Below are 19,653 nucleotides of genomic sequence, written 5' to 3' on the forward strand. Positions count from 1 at the left end.
TATTATATATATATAAGTTGTATTCGATATAGTATTACCTAATACACTTATACTTAGTGCATAGTATAGCGTAAGTACATATATTATATATATAAGTTGTATTCGATACAGTATTACCTAATACACTTATACTTAGTGCATAGTATAGCGTAAATACATATATTATATATATATAAGCTGTATTCGATATAGTATTACCTAATACACTTATAATTAGTGCATAGTATAGTGTAAGTACATATATTATATATATAAGCTGTATTCGATACAATATTACCTAATACACTTATACTTAGTGCATAGTATAGCGTAAATACATATATTATATATATATATATATATATATATATATATATATATATATATATATATATATAAGTTGTATTCGATATAGTATTACCTAATACACTTATACTTAGTGCATAGTATAGCGTAAGTACATATATTATATATATAAGCTGTATTCGATACAGTATTACCTAATACACTTATACTTAGTGCATAGTATAGCGTAAGTACATATATTATATATATAAGCTGTATTCGATACAGTATTACCTAATACACTTATACTTAGTGCATAGTATAGCGTAAATACATATATTATATATATATATAAGCTATTATATATATATAAGCTGTATTCGATATAGTATTACCTAATACACTTATACTTAGTGCATAGTATAGCGTAAGTACATATATTATATATATAAGCTGTATTCGATACAGTATTACCTAATACACTTATACTTAGTGCATAGTATAGCGTAAATACATATATTATATATATATAAGCTGTATTCGATATAGTATTACCTAATACACTTATACTTAGTGCATAGTATAGCGTAAGTACATATATTATATATAAGCTGTATTCGATACAGTATTACCTAATACACATATACTTAGTGCATAGTATAGCGTAAGTACATATATTATATATATAAGCTGTATTCGATATATTATTACCTAATACACTTATACTTAGTGCATAGTATAGCGTAAATATATATATATATATATATATATATATATATATACATATATATATATATATATATATATATATATATATATATATATATATATATATATATATATATATATATTCAATATAGTATTACCTAATACACTATACTTAGTGCATAGTATAGCGTAAGTACATATATTATATATATAAGTTGTATTCGATACAGTATTACCTAATACACTTATACTTAGTGAATAGTATAGCGTAAGTACATATTATATATATATATATATATAAGCTGTATGCGATATAGTATTACCTAATACACTTATACTTAGTGCATAGTATAGCGTAAGTACATATATTATATATATAAGCTGTATTCGATACAGTATTACCTAATACACTTATACTTAGTGCATAGTATAGCGTAAGTACATATATTATATATATAAGCTGTATTCGATACAGTATTACCTAATACACTTATACTTAGTGCATAGTATAGCGTAAGTACATATATTATATATAAGTTGTATTCGATACAGTATTACCTAATACACTTATACTTAGTGCATAGTATAGCGTAAGTACATATATTATATATATATATATATATATATATATATATATATAAGCTATATTCGATACAGTATTACCTAATACACTTATACTTAGTGCATAGTATAGCGTAAGTACATATATTATATATATAAGCTATATTCGATACAGTATTACCTAATACACTTATACTTAGTGCATAGTATATAGCGTAAGTATATATATATTATATATATAGACACACACGCCCGCTTCGTAGTACTATTCATCCCTTGTATTACAAAAGTGTTAACGACTTACATTTATATTATTTACATAGTAAATACAAAAGTGATTTTTAATTTTGACCATATAGAGACCAACTTTGGTCGCTAACTGTAAATGAATTTAATTTAGCGACCAAAGTTGGTCACTAACAGTACATGAATTTAATTTAGCGACCAAATTTGGTCACTAAATTTTAATCAGATTTATTTATATTTTATATAATATTTAAATTAATAATAAAAATTATTAAACGTTAGAACTGGGTCCCACATTGGCGACCAACGTTGGTCTCTATTTCATTAAGCGACCAACGTTGGTCGCTAGCGTTTGAATTATATTTATTTATATTTTAATTTTTTTTAAATAAATATATATTTATTAAAATATTATAACTGGGTCCCATGTTAGCGACCAATGTTGGTCGCTACCAGCTTATCCTTCAATTAGCGACCAACGTTGGTTGCAAGTCTTAAATTATATATATTTATATTTTATAAGTTTTATAAAATAATAATAAAATTATTAACAAATTTAATGTGGGTGCCACTTTAGCGACTAATATTGGTCGATAATCTCAGTATATATTTGACCAAGCAAGTCTAACCAGTCCAGTTAACGATTTGACTAAATTTGCGGTCAAATAGAGACCAACTTTGGTCGCTTTTCTTGACAGACCAAATTTGATCGCTTTTTCCCGGATTTCTAGTATTGTACGAAGGAAGTACCAAGTCACCCGCTGGTTAGTAGTCACTATTAATTGTACTGATAGTCTTAAGGGTACTGCTTCAGGATTTGTAGTATTTGTTTTAGTGATTTTTCCCCAAAAAAAAATGGAGGGAGCTCTGCAACTTCCGATGATTGATCTTAGCTCTACAGATCGCACATTACTCGCTGATTCACTCCGCAAGGTACACCTCACTTTCTATAATTTAAATTGTTTCACACAATGTAGTAAAAGTTTTTTTTGATAATCGTGGTGTAGTATATTTGCATCTTGATTAATTTACGAGGTATTATTGCTATCGCCCAACAATATAGTAACTCCACTCACCATAATTTGGACAAATCAGAAGAAATTACCTGATGCTTATGCATGTGCTGAGACCTAATAGTTCTGAACCAATTTCATTGACAGCTAGGCAGGGGCGAATGTAGCATTAAGTCTACGGGTTCAATTAAATCCATAACTTTTGACGCGGAGTATAAATTTGTGTGAAATCACTAAAATTGCAACAAAATAATATATATGAACTCATAGCTTTAGAAATATATTGGATCCTATGTTAAAAACCTTAAAAATTAAATTTATAAAATTTAAATTCTGGATCCGCTTTTACCACGACACCCTTAGGTGCCAATGTAGTAAAAGTTTGAATGCCAATGTGTTTTGCAGGCATGCGTTGAGAATGGATTCTTTTACCTGAGAAATCATGGGATAGGAGAAGAGTTGATTCAACGAGTTTTCGAAGGGAGCAGAAGGTTTTTTGGTCTCTCACTTGAAGAAAAGATGAAGTTGCTTCGCAAGAATCATAGAGGTTACTCCCCCCTTTACTCTGAGATGCTTAATTCTAATGACAATCCCAAAGGTAAATTATTTCTACTTTCATCCTTCAATTTGTACTTAATAGATCTTTTTAGAAAGAATTACAAGAAAATACATATGACTTCACACCACAACAAAAAATGATTCATGTTTTTAAGTTTTACCCAATCTAATTCATATTGTACATATTTTAAAAGCACTAGCAAATTCAAAACTTGTATTCTTGCAACCATTGCTTTTAAAAGTTATGGAGCTAAATATGTGTTCTCAAAACCATTGTTTTCACTCTCTCTTCTTCTCACATCATCTACATATGCTTCACGGGGTCGTCCGTCATTGCTGCTTCTTACCCTGTCTCACCTGGTTGCAATGTAAGAAAATTGAAGAGTAGAAGTCCACCATTGAATGCTATTCAAAGCTTTGCTTTCGAAAATAGAATTTTTTACGTTTGTTAGTTGTTTGGATTGGTTGTTGTTCCAATTGATTGAAAATATCAAAAGGAGTTCAAAATTTAAATTTGAAGTGATTTTGGAGTAGATTTGAGCAAGATTTGAGTTAAATTTTAGAAAAGACGCAAGGAAGAAGATGAAGTCAGTTTTTTGTATAATCTTGTATAATAGTGCATATGAGTATATAAACACATCTAATACAATATTATACATTTTTATATACCTTTATACAAGCGTCTATAGACGAACTTCTTCCACGATTTTCAGTTGCAATTCTTGTTCAAACCAGTTCAAATCTCCATTAAATGACTTCAAATTTTATATACAACCTCCTTATACTATTTCTAACAAGTCTAAATAACACCCACTCCAAATTTCTCACAAAATCAAATTCGAAAGTTAAACCCACATGTTTAAGCTTGTTAAAAATTTAACTTTCACCATTCAAATAGATTTGGTTTGTTGAACTAATATTTGAGTCACAGTTACTGATTCGAAAATTAACTTAAAAGTTGGAGCAATCTTTTTTTAAAAATTAAATAGTAATTTCTAGAACCTATTGGAGTTGGATGTTGAATCTTAGCCTATTATTTTTGGATTGGTTGATTGTAAATTAAAATATGGGCTATAAAATTGAAAAACATGGAGCTCAATTGTTCTTATGTGAAATTTTCCCATCTTTTTATTAGTGATCGAGTTTAAGTTTTATGCACTAGCGATGTGTAAAATATTTACACAATCAAATTATTTATTAGGCACTGGAAAAATTTCTTAATAATCAAATCTCTTCTCTAAGGGTCCTTTAAAAAATGTCAAGGCTAATTTTTTTTTTATTTTTTGTGGTAATACATGCAATATTATTTTATTGAAATGCAGGTGACCCAAAAGAAAGCATCTATTTTGGAGCACCTGAAGACATATCACCCTATGGTAATCTAAATCAGTGGCCTCCCCAAGGTATATCCATAGATTTTCCTGCTCCCTAGTTTAGTGACAAAATTTTAATATAGCTTTTTAGCCTGATTTAAGAAACATATGTACTGATTCAATTAATATGTCACATTTGTGTTTGGGGCTTCTAGAAGTTCTGCCATGTTGGAGATCTACAATGGAAGAATACTATAAAACAATTCTGTAAGTTATCAACTCTCTACAAGTTACTTGCATTTTGTAAGTTGTTGTAAAGAAGTTTTGCACTATTCTTGTATTTTAACATGTAATAGGCCACCTGTCTTATTTCCCAAGCTACTAATCCACTTTATGGATGGACGACTGTAATTTTATTTTAAATATCCTGATACTGTAGTACTATCAATGTATAGAAGTTAAACTTTAACAGGAGTAGATTAAGCACAACATAGACTTTTCTTTTAAAGCACAACATAGAATTGTTGTCACATACTTTACTAGTCAGGTATAGTTTTTTTTGTTTTAATTGATAATTAGCCTATTTCGGTTTTGATCGATGCTCAGGTGTGTTGGTAAAAGAGTAGTTTCACTCATGGCTGTAGCGCTAAATGTGGATGAAGATTTCTTTGAGAAAGTTGGTGCATTCGATCCACCTGCTGCTCTTCTTCGCCCCCTGCGTTATCCAAGTATGTTTTTTTGTTGTTAAACGAGAAGTTTAAATGGGAGTGTTTACTTATTATTGCTGAAATCTCTGCATTAATGGGTGAATGAAACCCTAGATTTAGAGAGAAAAGAAAGAAGCAGAAGATGGTTTTCACTTTTCAGAGAGTTGAGAAAATGAACTGTCTCATTCATTCTGAGAATACCTGTGAGCTAGCTTATATATGGTGACTACTACACTAACTAACTGACAAACAACCGACTTTAAGTACAATTAAATAGACTAAACTACCCCTGTATATTTCCATACATAGCTAAGTCACTTCTTGCTTCTCAACAATTATTGGCTTCACTTCCTGTAAAATGTTTTTGAGCTAGATGAATAGAAAAGAAAATTATATGTCTTGTGCGGAACTATGGAGCCACAATAATAACATAATTAATGCTCCCTGTTGATCGGTTTATTTGACGCTCTTTCGAAAATATTTGACGCCGTTCTATTTTTATACAATTTCAACATTTAGCAATTCAAGTTTATGAACTATTTAAAATTTGAATGTGATCTTTTCCTAGCAAGCTAACTTTTCAACTAGTATTTTAATAATCTTCTTTTACTATCATTAACAATACTAATGGATTCTTCTACATAGTTAGTTGCTAGAAAGTACGCACACACACATATAAGTTAATTCACCGCTTATGCAAGAGTTGATTATGCACAAACCATGACCACATAATATGTACAGGAACATATATATGATTCAGGCATATTGTTTCCCTCTTATCAGTAGCAGGTGAGATAGACTCTTCTGATAAACATATGCATGGCGCTGGGGCTCATACAGATTGTGGAATGATTACTATCCTAGTGACTGATGGTGTTCCTGGACTTCAGGTATATATTAGATAGAAAGGATCATGAATGATGAATCGACAAAGTGGTGATTTTGTATCGTATTGATAGTTTCATTTTGAATTGGCTTCTCCGTTTATCAGGTTTGCAGGGATAAGTTACAGAAACCACAGATTTGGGAGGACGTGCATCATCTGAAAGGGTACTTAAATTATTCATTTACACTTTAGGATTATCGTGTGGTGTGAAACAGCATAACTAGCATGACCAATGTTTCTTAACATTAGCAGTGTAACTAGTTCATAACTTAAACATGAAAATTGTCAATTTGCAGGGCTTTCATTGTTAACATTGGAGATATGATGGAAAGGTGGACAAATTGCTTGTTTAAGTCAACATTGCACAGAGTGACACAACCAACACAGGAACGATACTCGGTATTCTACATCTTCCTCATTGAAATCCTCTTCATCCTACTCATGTCATAATGTCCTTTGAAGATAGCAGAATGCCAAAGAAGAAATGAAATTACCGTAGTAGTTTCTTGATATAGTCAAGGGCGGAGCGCAAGAGTGTTTAATTGAATCCCGTCCGTCACCAATTATACTATGCAAATAGGGCAAAACAATTTTTTTGAAGTTATTTATAAGCTGTTGAATCCTCTTGATGTAAGAATATTCTAGTGTAATGGGAAAAATGGTTTAAAATAAAAATTGCTTTAGGTCACCGGTTCAAGTTCTAAGTGTGACATTCTGGTATTTTTTTTCCGACCCCGTTGTATGTGGTTTTGCATGACCATTGATAGCTACAGACTAAATGAAATATTTCAGGAGATATGTCCTATTGATTTAGGTTTATTTGGAATTGAAAAATCCTCATTGTTTTCTGGGAAGCCAAAGATATTTACCACTGTAAATGCAGTAAAATATACCTGGTTAATAGGACCGTTAAATTAGGAGGGAGGAAGTTACATTGTGGAGATTTTATTGATGTATTCTTATTAATGTGTTGGTTTCTTAAGAATGAGTGATGTGCATAAACTTACAAATCATGCTTCAAAAAAGAACAGGTGGCTATGCTTTTTGATCCAAGTCCAGATTGTGTTGTGGAATGCTTGAAGAGTTGCTGTAATGAGTCTTCTCCTCCTAGGTATTTACCACATTTTTCAACTTTCTAATGTTCCTCTTTTGAGATTCCAGATACCTTTAGCTTCTTCTCTTTTGTTTCCTTTCACTTTTTTGGAAAGGGTAAAAAATACCCCTTTTGTTTGGTAAATGATTTAAGTTTTAGCTTCCTTCACTTTTTGGTCCAAAAATACACTCGATGTTATCTTTCGGATTAAAAATACCCCTACGACAAGCGGAAATTTCGGTGGTCCCTTTTTAATGTGTTGGCAACACGTAACTGGGCCACGTGGCCCAATAAATAATGACAACGCATTAAAAAGGGACCCATACATTATTCCGTTAACCGCGAGGGTATTTTTAATCCGAAAGATAACGTCGAGTGTATTTTTGGACCAAAAAATGAAGGAAGCGTAAACTTAAATCATTTACCAAACGATAGGTTTATTTTTTGCCCTTTTCCGTGCTTTTTATATTGGAAGTATTATTATAGTGATGTGCCAACAGGTTTCCTCCAGTTCGTGCGGCAGACTACCATAAGGAGAATTACAAAGTTACTTATGGCGACCAATGTAAGTTTATGCTTGCTCTAGCTTGTTGATGTGATAAATGTTCAACTTTTCATTGGTCCGACTAATCTGGATTTGCATCCCATAGGTTGACTAAAAGGGGTAAAAATAATCTCTACCGAAAGATTCTCCATTCCAGGACTAGAACCCGAGATCCCTAATTATAACGAGCGAAAGAATTACAATCATCCCATTACACCCCTATATAGTGATAAACGTTCAATTTAACTACCTTATTATCTGGTTACCTTGGAGGATTGCTATGTAGCAATATATACGTCAGTAAGTGAAAAAGCTTTTTATTTTTCAAAACAAGAAAAAGGCCTCTACAGACTACAATTAAAGACGACAAGAATAAGACCTTCTTGACTGATCAGATGTGATCCAGTTGATTAGTTTATCACTCAACTTAACATAAATGTTTGCTTAGTATAAACGTTGGAACACATAGAGGATTGGCGATGATTTGTCATTTATTTGTTTTGCTGCAGAAATATGTTGAATTGACAACAAAAATAGCACCAAAAGAAGGGATAAGGACTGGTTTATTCATCAGTTTTCTCAATATTAAGGAGCTTTATGTGTAAAACATGTCGTATTTGTATTCTCTGTAATACTGTGAGAATAATAACAAGAATTGAAAGTGTGATCGTAAAAGTATCTTTCCTTCTATTCTGAAACATTACAACTTCAGTCGAAATTAAATATATACATTCACTATATGAACTACTAATAACATGCTTGTTATATCCTCAAAGTATATTATCTGACAAAAGCCGGGAAATTAAATCACTCGTTTTAGAAAGTGATAATATCACACCTCGATCCTTATATTTTCATATATTATATTAGGAATTCGTTAGTTGCTATTAGAATTAGTCTATACTTAATAGTAAAAGCTAGCATAACATTTGTAAATGTTGCAATATCTAAGATGGCTTTCTTTTTTCAGATCCTAAATCCAGATTTTGTCTTGGAATACTTTGTCTTAGAATACTTTGTTTCTTCCACTAATCCCTCCTTCAAAAAAAAAGGAAAAAAGGAAAGTAAGTGTCACGACCCGTATTTTCTATCTTCGGGAGTCGTGATGGCGCCTACTAGTGAAAGCTAGGCATGCCAACCATTTGAAATATTTATCTTTTTTCCATTTTAATTCTTTAACAAATGCAAATCAACAGTTTATAAACAGCAGAAATTTGAAACGAGCAGAAGAAACAATTAAACCATTTAAATAATTCCAACATAATTTCTTAATCAAAAACTACCCAAGACTGGTGTCACAACTCCACAGACGGTCTAAGAATTCTATAAACAAGGTCCGAAAAATAAATGCAATACTGTTTCTGAATTACATAAGTGAAACAGGAAGAAAAGATAGAGGGAGACGCCAAGGCCTGTGGACGCCTGCAGGACTACCTTGGATCTCCGTATGGACTGAAGGCAGCCACCCAAGCTAAGGTCCAAAAGCGGCTGCTCCGGGATCTGCACACAGTGCAGGGTGTAGTATCAGCACAACCGACCTCATGTGATGGTAAGTGCGTAGCCTAACCTCGGCGAAGTAGTGACGAGGCTAGAACCAGACTACCAAACAAACCTGTGTGGTTAAAGCTTATATACGTAGCAAGTAATAATAAAGGAAACTAGCAGTTAAAGATGGGAAGGGGACATGCTGTGGGGAATATCATTTACCAACAGTAACTCTGGAAAAAAAGTATAAAGAACAATTTAAAATTCGCAGCAGAAAGAATAAGGAAACAGTAACAAATCAATATCTACTTTTATCATTTACTGTTGCGGTGCGCAACCCGATCCAAATCATAAAAATACTGTTGCGGTGTAGAACCCGATCCATATTATATATCACTGTTATGGCGTGCAATCCGATCTAAATATAATATTGTTGTGGCGTGCAACCCGATCCAAATATAATATTATTGCGGCATGCAACCCGATCCCAGTATACAATTCAACACCAATCACAAAAGAGTCTCGACAAGAGAACAACAATATCCCGGCAAGAGAACAACTAGGGAACAACAATATCCCGACAAGGGAAGCGACAGTAAGAAGTAAATACGTCCCGACAAGGGAATCAGCTATAACCAAACTTGTTCCAACATTTAACTTCACAAGAGGAACTTCATCTAGCACCAATACTCAACAACTTAGGCATTTGTAGTACTTATTAAGAACACAACGACTCCAATTTAAGACTCACGGGCATGCTTGACAACGACGTATAGATACTCGTTACCATGCTTATACGTCGTATCCAACAAGTAACACATAGCAAATAGGACTCGACTCCTAATCCCTCAAGCTAAGGTTAGATCAAACACTTACCTCGATGCCACGAACACAATTCAAGCCTCAACCATCGCTTTACCTCATGATTCCACCACCAATTCGCTCGTATCTAGCCACAAGTTATTTAACTATATCAATAAATGCTAAATGAATCAATTTCAATGCATGAAAATAGGTTTTCTAAAGTTTTTCCCAAAAAGTCAAAAATTGCCCCCGGACCCATGTGGTCAAAACCCGAGGTTCAAACCAAAACCCGATTACTCATTCCCCCACGAACCCAAATATAAGATTTGTTTTGAAATCGGACCTCAAATCGAGGTCCAAATCCCCAAAATTTAAAAAATCTAGGTTCCACCCAAAACACCCAATTTCCCCTATGAAAACCTTTAATTTTGAGTTGAAATCATGAGGAAAGATGTTAAAGTTTGATAAAAATAAGTTAGAAATGACTTACAATCGATTTGGAAGAGTACTTGTCTTTGAAAAATCGCCCAAGAGTGCTTTGGTTTTGAGAGGGTTTGAAAAATGGTTGAAATACGTCTAAGTTATGAATTTACAGGTTGTAGGTGTCGCAATTCCGACCAGAGTTCGCAATTGCGAATCCCTCAGAAAACTAACTCATTCGCATTTGCGACCAAGTTCAATTTCTGGTCACCTTCGCATTTGCGAGGAACCTTTCGCAAATGTGATATCGCTTTTGCGATAGAACAGTCGCATTTGCGACTAATGCAGCCCAGGTCCATTATCGCATTTGCAATGTTTTGCCGCATTTGTGAGCCAGGCTTCGCAAATGCGAAGTCTGTAGACCTGCAACATACCAGCTAAAAACCTGCAACATCCTATGTTAAAATTCCACCCCGTGGCCTATCCAAAACTCACCCGAGCCCTCGGGGCTCCAAAACATGCACACCAACCTAAAAATACTATACGGACTTGCTCATGCAATCAAATCCTCAGAATAACATCAATAACTATGAATTTACCACCAAAAGCAAAGGAAATCTCATGAACTTTCAAAGTTTCAAATTTTTCAAATACGGTTCCGAATCACGTCATTTCAAGTCCGTTTCTTACCAAATTTTACAGGCTCGACTTAAATCATATATAAGACCTGTACCGAGCTCCGGAACTAAAATACGGGCCCGATACCATCAACTTCCAAACATTTTTCATTTCCAAAAACTCATATATATTCCAGAAAATAATTTTCTTTAAAAAATTTATTTCTCGGGCTTGGGACCTCGAAATTCAATTCCAGGCATATGCCCAAGTCCCATATTTTCCTACGGACCTTCCGGAACCGTCAAATCATAGGTTCGGATCCGTTTACCCAAAATGTTGACCGAAGTCAACATAAATTCATTTTAAAGGCACTTTTTATTATTTTTCACAGATTTTCACATAATGACTTTCCGGCTACACGCCCTGACTGTGCACGCATATTGAGTTGAGATAGATTGAAGTTTTTAAGGTTTCGGATCACGGAATTTAGTCTAAAACAAGTGATGACCCACGGTAAGAAGGAGGAGTTTGAGGAAAAGAAAAAGAGTATGTTATCAGCTTCATCAGAATCTGTCAAGAGGAGCATGCATGTATGTACGGTGTACCTGACCTTAATTCGGATTCATTTTTTACTTTTGGAATTAGTCCACCAAATGGGGAGGAGGTGCCTTAATTCAGGGAAACTCCCTCCTTGTAGATATATGGAAAAAAATGGTTTTCATGTATTCGTTTTGAGACTCGATTAATCCAAATATGCATCAGGAAGTCTTGCTTTAGCTATAAAGTGCTCCCTAACCTAAACGATTCTATGAAAATATTGCAATGGTGATTCTATATATGTCTATGAAAACAAAAACGTGAACACAAACTTTAATTACATACTTGAGAAATTCAAAAATAACCAGATTTACAAGTGGTCGTTCAAAATAGTCACAGTTTCAAAAGTAATTGAAATTTAGCCAATTTTCATGTAAAGATATATCTGAATTAAAACTGTTCAAAATCCGAAAAATACTCCAGTATAATATACTAGAATTCCAGTATAATATACTGCACTCCAGTATAATATACTTATGTCCAGCATCCAGCATAATATGCTGGAAGTTCATACATAGGTGCTCTAATCTCCAGTATATTATGCTGGAACTTTTCGCGTGTTGGAGTTCTAGCATAATATGCTGGAAGTTCTTACACAAGTGTACCGATCTCCAGTATATTATGATGGAATTTTCCGTGTTGCAGCAAAATAGTGACATTTTTTCAATGACTTTGCAAACGCTGACTATTTTAAATGACCAGTCCGAAAACTGACTAGTCCGTGCTATTTTTACGAATTCATGACATTTAAGTCCAACATTTTTGAGGAAATTGGTTATTGCATCTAATTTCTAGCATAAAATAAGATGTTGTTGTTTTGGGTGTAATTACACTCTCCAATTCTCGGGGGGGGGGGTGTATAACTTTTATTTCTATTATTTTACTTTTTTTATTTTATTTTTACTTTTTATTATTTTTTGAAATTTTAAAATATATTTTTCTTTGTACATTATTTATCTTTTATTTCTCTACCTTTACTTCTTGTGATTCTTTATAATTGCTTATATTTTATTATTCTATTTTTTGAAATTACACCTCCTAATATTAGAAATAATAAGTCATTAACAAACTTGACATATAATGAGTGATGCAATTAACGTGAAATTTCATTGTTGAATGTGGTTATAAACTTGTTATGTTTCCTAATCTTAAGTTGTAGTGGAACTTACTATTATTATGTTGGAATTTGACATATGTTAAATTTTTTTTTTTTGAATTTTAAAATTGTGTTATATTCATGGTTCCAATTTGCTTGTTTTAATAGTATTGACTCACATTGCTTGTTGTTCATTTTTTAGTTAGAATTGATAGATTAGCTTTGTCAAACATGAATAATTTTATGACATTATATTTAAAAATATTAATTTATTTATCAAACATGAATTCCATGATGTTCTTACAAAACGTATGTTTTTAGTTTTTGTAAGTATCTAAACTAAATATTATTAATTGGAAAATATATATAAATTATTTTTACAACAATAGTTATAAATATATGATTACTAATTAATGTATATTCACGAAAATATATATATATCTTAGACACCAAATATAATATCATTTATACTTATAAAAATTTATAGGCATATATTTATTATATTAACTTTTAAATTTTGGTAATTACTTCATTTAAAATTTAATTTAACTGTGTAATTACACTTGTAATTGCACTGTAATTATACTATAACAAACAAGCAAGTCGTCGTAATTACACAACTATGTAATTACTACCCTAGTAATTATATCAATTTCAATTACCTGGTGGCTTTCCAAACAGACCGTTAGTGAAAATAATTTTAATATTTTTTGAGAAGGATTATGAAATCCTCGCTTCATATAATTTCATTAACCTAGCATATTTCCCTTTTTTTTAATTAAAAGAAAATTCGAACTCAGAAGAAAACCTTTCATGAATCATGAATCAGTGTTTTCCATCAGTTAATTTTTTTTTTTAAAGAGGATCTCCAAAAGTCTCTAACAGTCACCGACCATTACGAAGAAAAATCCAGTTCTCTTACACATGGATTTCTTTTCATATTCTGTTTAAACAAAAGTGGATCTGTAACAGTTTCCGTACTATCTTCTTGTTAGAACATTTATTTATGTCGATTGAAGTGTCTCAAATCTCAATGAATTTGATATTGGAAGTTGGACCGGATTCATTGTATCTCTGACTTTAAGTAAAAGAAGATTGAATAAATTCTATTTTAGATAGTCTGTACCATTTTCTTTTTGCCAGATTACTTAAATAGATTAGTTTTTAGATCAATTCTTTTTCTTCTAGAGTTCAAGATAGAAGAGTACTAATCTCTTGTGATCTCTTGTTTACTAGATTGTTCATGTTGAAACTTAAATCTAACGTAAATGCTCACACAAAGTTTCAGACTTATAGTTAAAGAAAATTCAATAATAATAATAATAATAAATATAATAGTGATAATAATAAGAAATGAACTTTGGACATAATTAGTCAATCCTAAAGTTAGCTCATAATGTGAGAATTGTCGTAGACCATATAAAAAGATAATTTCTCACAAATTCCAGAACTTAACATTTAAGGTGTGGGCAACACAGCATGAAGTCAAACACAGATAAAACTAAGAAAAGGAATGGGTCTTGATATGAATTCATGACATTAGATGGATATTGAGCCTAATTCGACCCAAAGCGCTCGTGAACTAAGGTTTGCCTACGACCATTATAGAAGATAATTCCTCGCAGATTCATAACTTACATCTAAAGTGTAGACGACACAACATGAAGGCCAAACATCAATAAAATAAAATAAAAAGGAATGAATTTTTATATAAATTCATAATATTAAATGGATTTTAAGCCTAATTCAACCTAAAACGTTCATGAACTGAGGATTGGCTACGGCTAGACAACACCTTATTCCTCCATCAATGTAGGGCATTTAATTAATTAAGAGATAATAAAAGGACTCAACTTTTTGGATTTAAATGAAGAATATTGATGTTGTGAACTTTTGAGGCACTACACGTTTATTCTCCACGTTCATAGTACTTGTCTAGCACCCACCTATCCAGTATCCAATGACAAAAAATGTAAGTCTTAATGCTTTTGACTATAAAATCCCCCCTATTATCAATAGTCAAGATTTTTTTAGCTAGCTAGCAATTGTAAAAAATATACGTATATGATAGACTGAGCAAAGTAGGCATAAACTAGTTGGGATATCAAAAACCAAAAACTTTTTCCATTTATGTCATGTAGAAATATGAACTTTTATCCAACAAAATGCGATGTTGGTCCCCATTTGTGGGTATCATAGATGGTATTTTAACCAATGTGGAAAAAAAAATACAAGGAGAAGACCTAATTGGGTATTTGTCTTTTGACCATCCAATTCATATATTGGATTGAAATGGGAGAAAAAGAAAAAGTGACTATCATATTTACATAGTAGCCATTTCTTTGGGGTAAGCCCTCTCCATTAGCAAAACTGCAAACTGTTATTATGTATTTAATAATAGGCATATTCAAATTTAATATGAATACAAGTACAAAGTCACATGCAAAAGGGATATAACGGAATGAGAAAAAGGCTACTCTGATCCCAACTAAGTCCAATCTTAGAGGAGAAGTAAAACACATTATCTTCAATAGATAAAGTAATACTGGACGATTGGCCAAGCTTTGGGGCCATGTTTTTGGACCAAAAGTGCTTATTTTCAGTTAAAATATTTGACTAAGTTTTTAAAAGGAAAAAAAATATTTTTTGTAAAGTTTTTGAAAAACAAAAAAAAATAACTTTTCCTCAAAATCATTTTTTTTAAAAGTATTTTTGAGAATAATACACTTAAAAAAATACTTTTTAAAAGTTTGATCAAACACTAATTATCGTTCAAAAATATTTTTCAAATTAAGTAGTCAAACACAAATTACTTTTTATTAATTTATTTTTGCAAAATAAGCTGATTTTTACTAAAAAAAAAAAAACTCACCACTAACCAATGACCGAAAAATGCAATAATATAACACGTGGCAATACATCGAAAATAAAAAAGGAATTAGAAAAAGTTCTTAAGAGACAAGAAGGAAGTCCAGGGCGACATGTGGAACACATTTGATCATCTCGAAATGATTCTATGGGCCCCTTTTGAATACGAGCTCTCCATGATCATCACGTGACCATTTCCTTGTTGCCGTTGTTTTTCTTTTTAGCTGTATTGTATTTGCTACGAAGAAAAATATTCAAATGTGTTTTCGTTAACGAGTGAGAAAATGTATTGTGAAACATATTTCTTAGAATGGAACAGTGTTTTACATTAAAAATAAATGTTAAAGATTGATAACAATATATAAATTTTAATTATTAAGTATTATATAGCAAGTGTTGAGACATTTATAAAGAAAATAACTTTGAGAAAGTCAGTTTTCCATCTTTTGATAGAAAATATATATATCCCTTCAAAATTATTTTTTGCAACCAAATTTCAAAAAATAAATTCATTGTCAAAGACACCTAAGTAATTTATTTTTGAAAAGATTAAGAGTTAATTACTAACAAACCAATCCCTCGATTTTCTATTCTTCGAATACTAAAGTTTGTTAAGTATCTTACGTCTTTGTTTGTGGGTATAAGAGTGAAAAGAATCTAATATGTACTTTGTATGAATTCGTATTTGTTCCTCGTTTAAAAAATAAAATAAAACTGTACATGGTCAGAAATTATGTAACTTGCTATAAATAAACATTTTTTATAATTAAAAGATAGCAAACATTTTTTAATCAAAAGAGGTTAAAAGATAGAAGCGAAAAAATTATTTGATTCCTAATTAAATAGATTTCTAAATAAAATACTAACGTATATATTATTCTTTTCTTTTTTTATTCTTTATTTTTAATTACTACTTTTTATAGAGTTTGTCCCATGATTAGCCTGGGAGGAAAAAGTAAAAGAGAGAAAATGTTGTGGTGCAATTAGAGTTATCCACTTAACAATAAAGTCTAGAGTTGTAATCATCATTAAGCTAAAACCCTAATCTGCAAAGTACTATTATACGATTGGATTAAATATTTTGATTTTCTTATGGACACGTCATCGTGATTAATCCGAGCCGTTTTATTGATTATGTGGAGGTTAGGAATTCCACATATTTTGACCAAAAGTGGGGCTCAAGAAAATTAAAAAGAAAAAAAAAAAGTGGCTGAAGATAAAAGGCTGCCAAATGTGGATAAGTTAGTGATAAGGTTTTTTAATAAGCTTTTGTAAGATAAGATATTAAAATTTGGGAATAGGAAAAGAATATACTCTCAAATCTACGCAATGGACGGCCGACCACATAAGAGGGCCCATGTGATGCGCTTTACATGCCTTCCCTTTCTTTATTTATTATAAAACAGAGATCTGAAAATCACATAATTTAAAATTTGATGTTTTTGTGTTTATATTTGTAATTTAAGAGTCATACTACAATAATAATTAAATTTATATATATATATATATATATATATATATATATATATAATATTTTCTTAATATATATAAATATTTTGGCAAAAGTTATTGTGATTCGTGGGGACTGTAATTAACCTTTCAGATCCGTCCTGAGTGCTGCGTCTAGCCATATTTTTTGTCTTTTAAATTTTTACTCTTCTTTTAAAAATTATATTTACTAATTTTAATTATAAAAGTTTTTGCCTACATATTTCTATCTTTATTTTTAATACTTCACTTAAGTTAGTACTTAATTAGTTAAACTATAAAAGAATGCTTAATAGTATTATTTATCTAAAACGCCAAAAATTTGAAAGAAATTCAATTATCATAAAATGACTAGCATTTAAAACCGAAAGTAATATTATATGATTCAGTATATTATCTTATTACCATAATTTCAAAGTGACGCCTCATGTTCTGTCCCCATCCTGTCATGTGAGGGGCATTCTCATCTTATATAAATACTGAAATACAAAACGTATAGATTTACTATTTTTTGTCAAACAAAAGAACTGATTTTTCCTTCATGTCTCACAAAAAAAAAAAAATGAAGCTTACCCATGCTATTGATAAGTTAGAAGAGAAGATACTTTATGTTTCATTATTTCTAGAACTTCAAAATCATTCTTTCTGAACAATATTAGTACTTCATTATCCAAGATAACAGTGACGGATTTAAAATTTAGAGATCATAATATTAGCTTTTATATTTGTCTCAATTTCTTCACACAGGCAGTTGAGCGTCTTTCCTTTTATTTCAGCAGTAGTAGGGTTAACGTAGTATTTTTATATTCGTAGAATTCTATTACTACCTGATATTGCTTGTGTTTTGGTTTTTCTACTATCTTGTTTTTGTTATTACTTTTTTGACTTTTACACTACTGCGATTGTTTCTCTATACTGTTGTGATTATACATACTTGCTTTAAGTCGAGAGTCTAGCAGAAACAACCTCTTTAACTGTACAAGGTAAGGATAAAAATACATACTCATTATTCTTTTCAGACACCACTTGTGAGATTATAATGAATTTGTTGTTGTTATCGTCAATTTCTTCACACATGCATGCACAAATATGTGATGCAGGAAATTTTATCGATATAAAACTTGCTACAGCTTTACAGGAGGATAAATTCATGTTATTGGTCTTGATTCTGTCATTAGATGCTATCACTTTTTTCTGGGGGTAGGGGTGTTTGGGGGGGGGGGGTTGTCTAAGAATAACAACTTTATGCATAAAATTGCACTTTAACATAATTTAGAATCCCATGAGCAACATGCTCATTTGTGAATTTGCATGTGAAGTGTACGTTCACATCTCGCCCATACATTTCCATTTTCCCCCAAGATTAAGATTAAAAAGTGGCTTATTATACTTAACAATGAGCACCTAAAATTGTACGGAAAGCACTTGGTGATGGGTTAAATCGCTTATTTTGTTGTCTAATCATCTAAAATGTACCCTAACATGGTTTTAATTTCTTGCTTAAAGAATGTTAAATATGCTGGATGAATGAAGGATATTCCTATCTTGTCTTATAAAATGGTTCCCATTTATTCATTTCTTGTGGAACTATATCATTAGTAACACTACCCACCAAAGAATGGTATCACTGAGGGTGTACTCATTGGCGAATCTAGTATTTTAAAGTTATGAGTGCTCGTCGATAAAAACTTCAAAAGAAGAGGAAAAATAATTTTACTTGTGGTGCTCGCTTAATATTTATCTAAATATTTTTATAATTGTCTATATAAATTTATTAAATCTGGTCAAAGTTAATGGATGCTTAAGCACCCACAAGTGTCCATCTAGATCTGTCACTGGGTATACCAGGTAGTCTAGGGATAGATGAGATCTCTCTATCCTTAAAGCAAGGTATTTAGTCTCAAATGACATGCCCATATACTCCACAACAAAATGGGATTGCAGATTGAAAAAAGAAATATTTATTGGAAGTTATTAAGGCACCTTCCTTTGAGATGAATCCTCAAAATCTTTATGGTCCGAAGTAGATTACCTTTGGGAGCTAAGTCGAAGATCTCATTGATCTTGTATATAATTGATAAATTGAGATTGCAGTTTTCTTTAGGAAGTTCAATAGCTGTGACACTTAACAAATAAAGAAAATGGTGGATACTTTTCCCGGTAGAAGGTGACAATCCTAAGCTCAAATCCTCGGAGATACCTAAGGCAGTTGCTTGTGTCTTTTATATCCATCAGACAAGAGTATACAAATCCGCTAGAGGCGAATAAGAGCTCCTCGAACCATCATTCTTTACTTTTGGGTCAATTAATCAATAAATTACCAAGTTTCTTCTCGAAAGCCTGTTTATAATTATAAGAAATAGCTTATACCACTTGTATTATCC

At 31.5% G+C, this 19,653-nt stretch overlaps 1 protein-coding gene across 5 annotated transcripts; it reads left to right on the plus strand.

Moving 5' to 3' along the window:
• Positions 1-2,414: 2,414 nt before the first annotated feature.
• Positions 2,415-8,631, plus strand: LOC104212272 (2-oxoglutarate-Fe(II) type oxidoreductase hxnY-like). 5 transcript variants are annotated; one of them, XM_009761493.2, is made up of 11 exons: positions 2,415-2,712; positions 3,198-3,390; positions 4,673-4,753; positions 4,879-4,930; positions 5,270-5,391; positions 6,157-6,260; positions 6,362-6,420; positions 6,553-6,655; positions 7,288-7,367; positions 7,850-7,914; positions 8,403-8,631. In XM_009761493.2, coding segments are annotated over exons 1-11 (939 nt in total). In that variant the 5' UTR covers positions 2,415-2,634; the 3' UTR covers positions 8,405-8,631. The 5 variants fall into 5 exon arrangements, 3 of the variants coding, with proteins under 3 accessions (XP_009759795.1, XP_009759794.1, XP_009759796.1); XM_009761492.2 differs by having other exon boundaries at positions 2,570-2,712; positions 6,154-6,260; XR_011401614.1 differs by having other exon boundaries at positions 2,591-2,712; positions 3,198-3,339; positions 6,154-6,260; positions 7,283-7,367.
• Positions 8,632-19,653: the final 11,022 nt, after the last annotated feature.

This window comes from Nicotiana sylvestris, chromosome 8 (assembly GCF_000393655.2).
Source record: "Nicotiana sylvestris chromosome 8, ASM39365v2, whole genome shotgun sequence".
Lineage (NCBI taxonomy): Eukaryota > Viridiplantae > Streptophyta > Magnoliopsida > Solanales > Solanaceae > Nicotiana > Nicotiana sylvestris.

Bases quoted from the DNA above. Each gene is read 5' to 3' on its own strand.
- LOC104212272 (XM_009761492.2), top strand. From the start codon at position 2,635: ATGGAGGGAGCTCTGCAACTTCCGATGATTGATCTTAGCTCTACAGAT. The intron at 4,931-5,269 runs GTAAGTTATCAA...ATCGATGCTCAG, and splicing joins GAATACTATAAAACAATTCT to GTGTGTTGGTAAAAGAGTAG. The intron at 5,392-6,153 runs GTATGTTTTTTT...CCCTCTTATCAG, and splicing joins TCGCCCCCTGCGTTATCCAA to TAGCAGGTGAGATAGACTCT.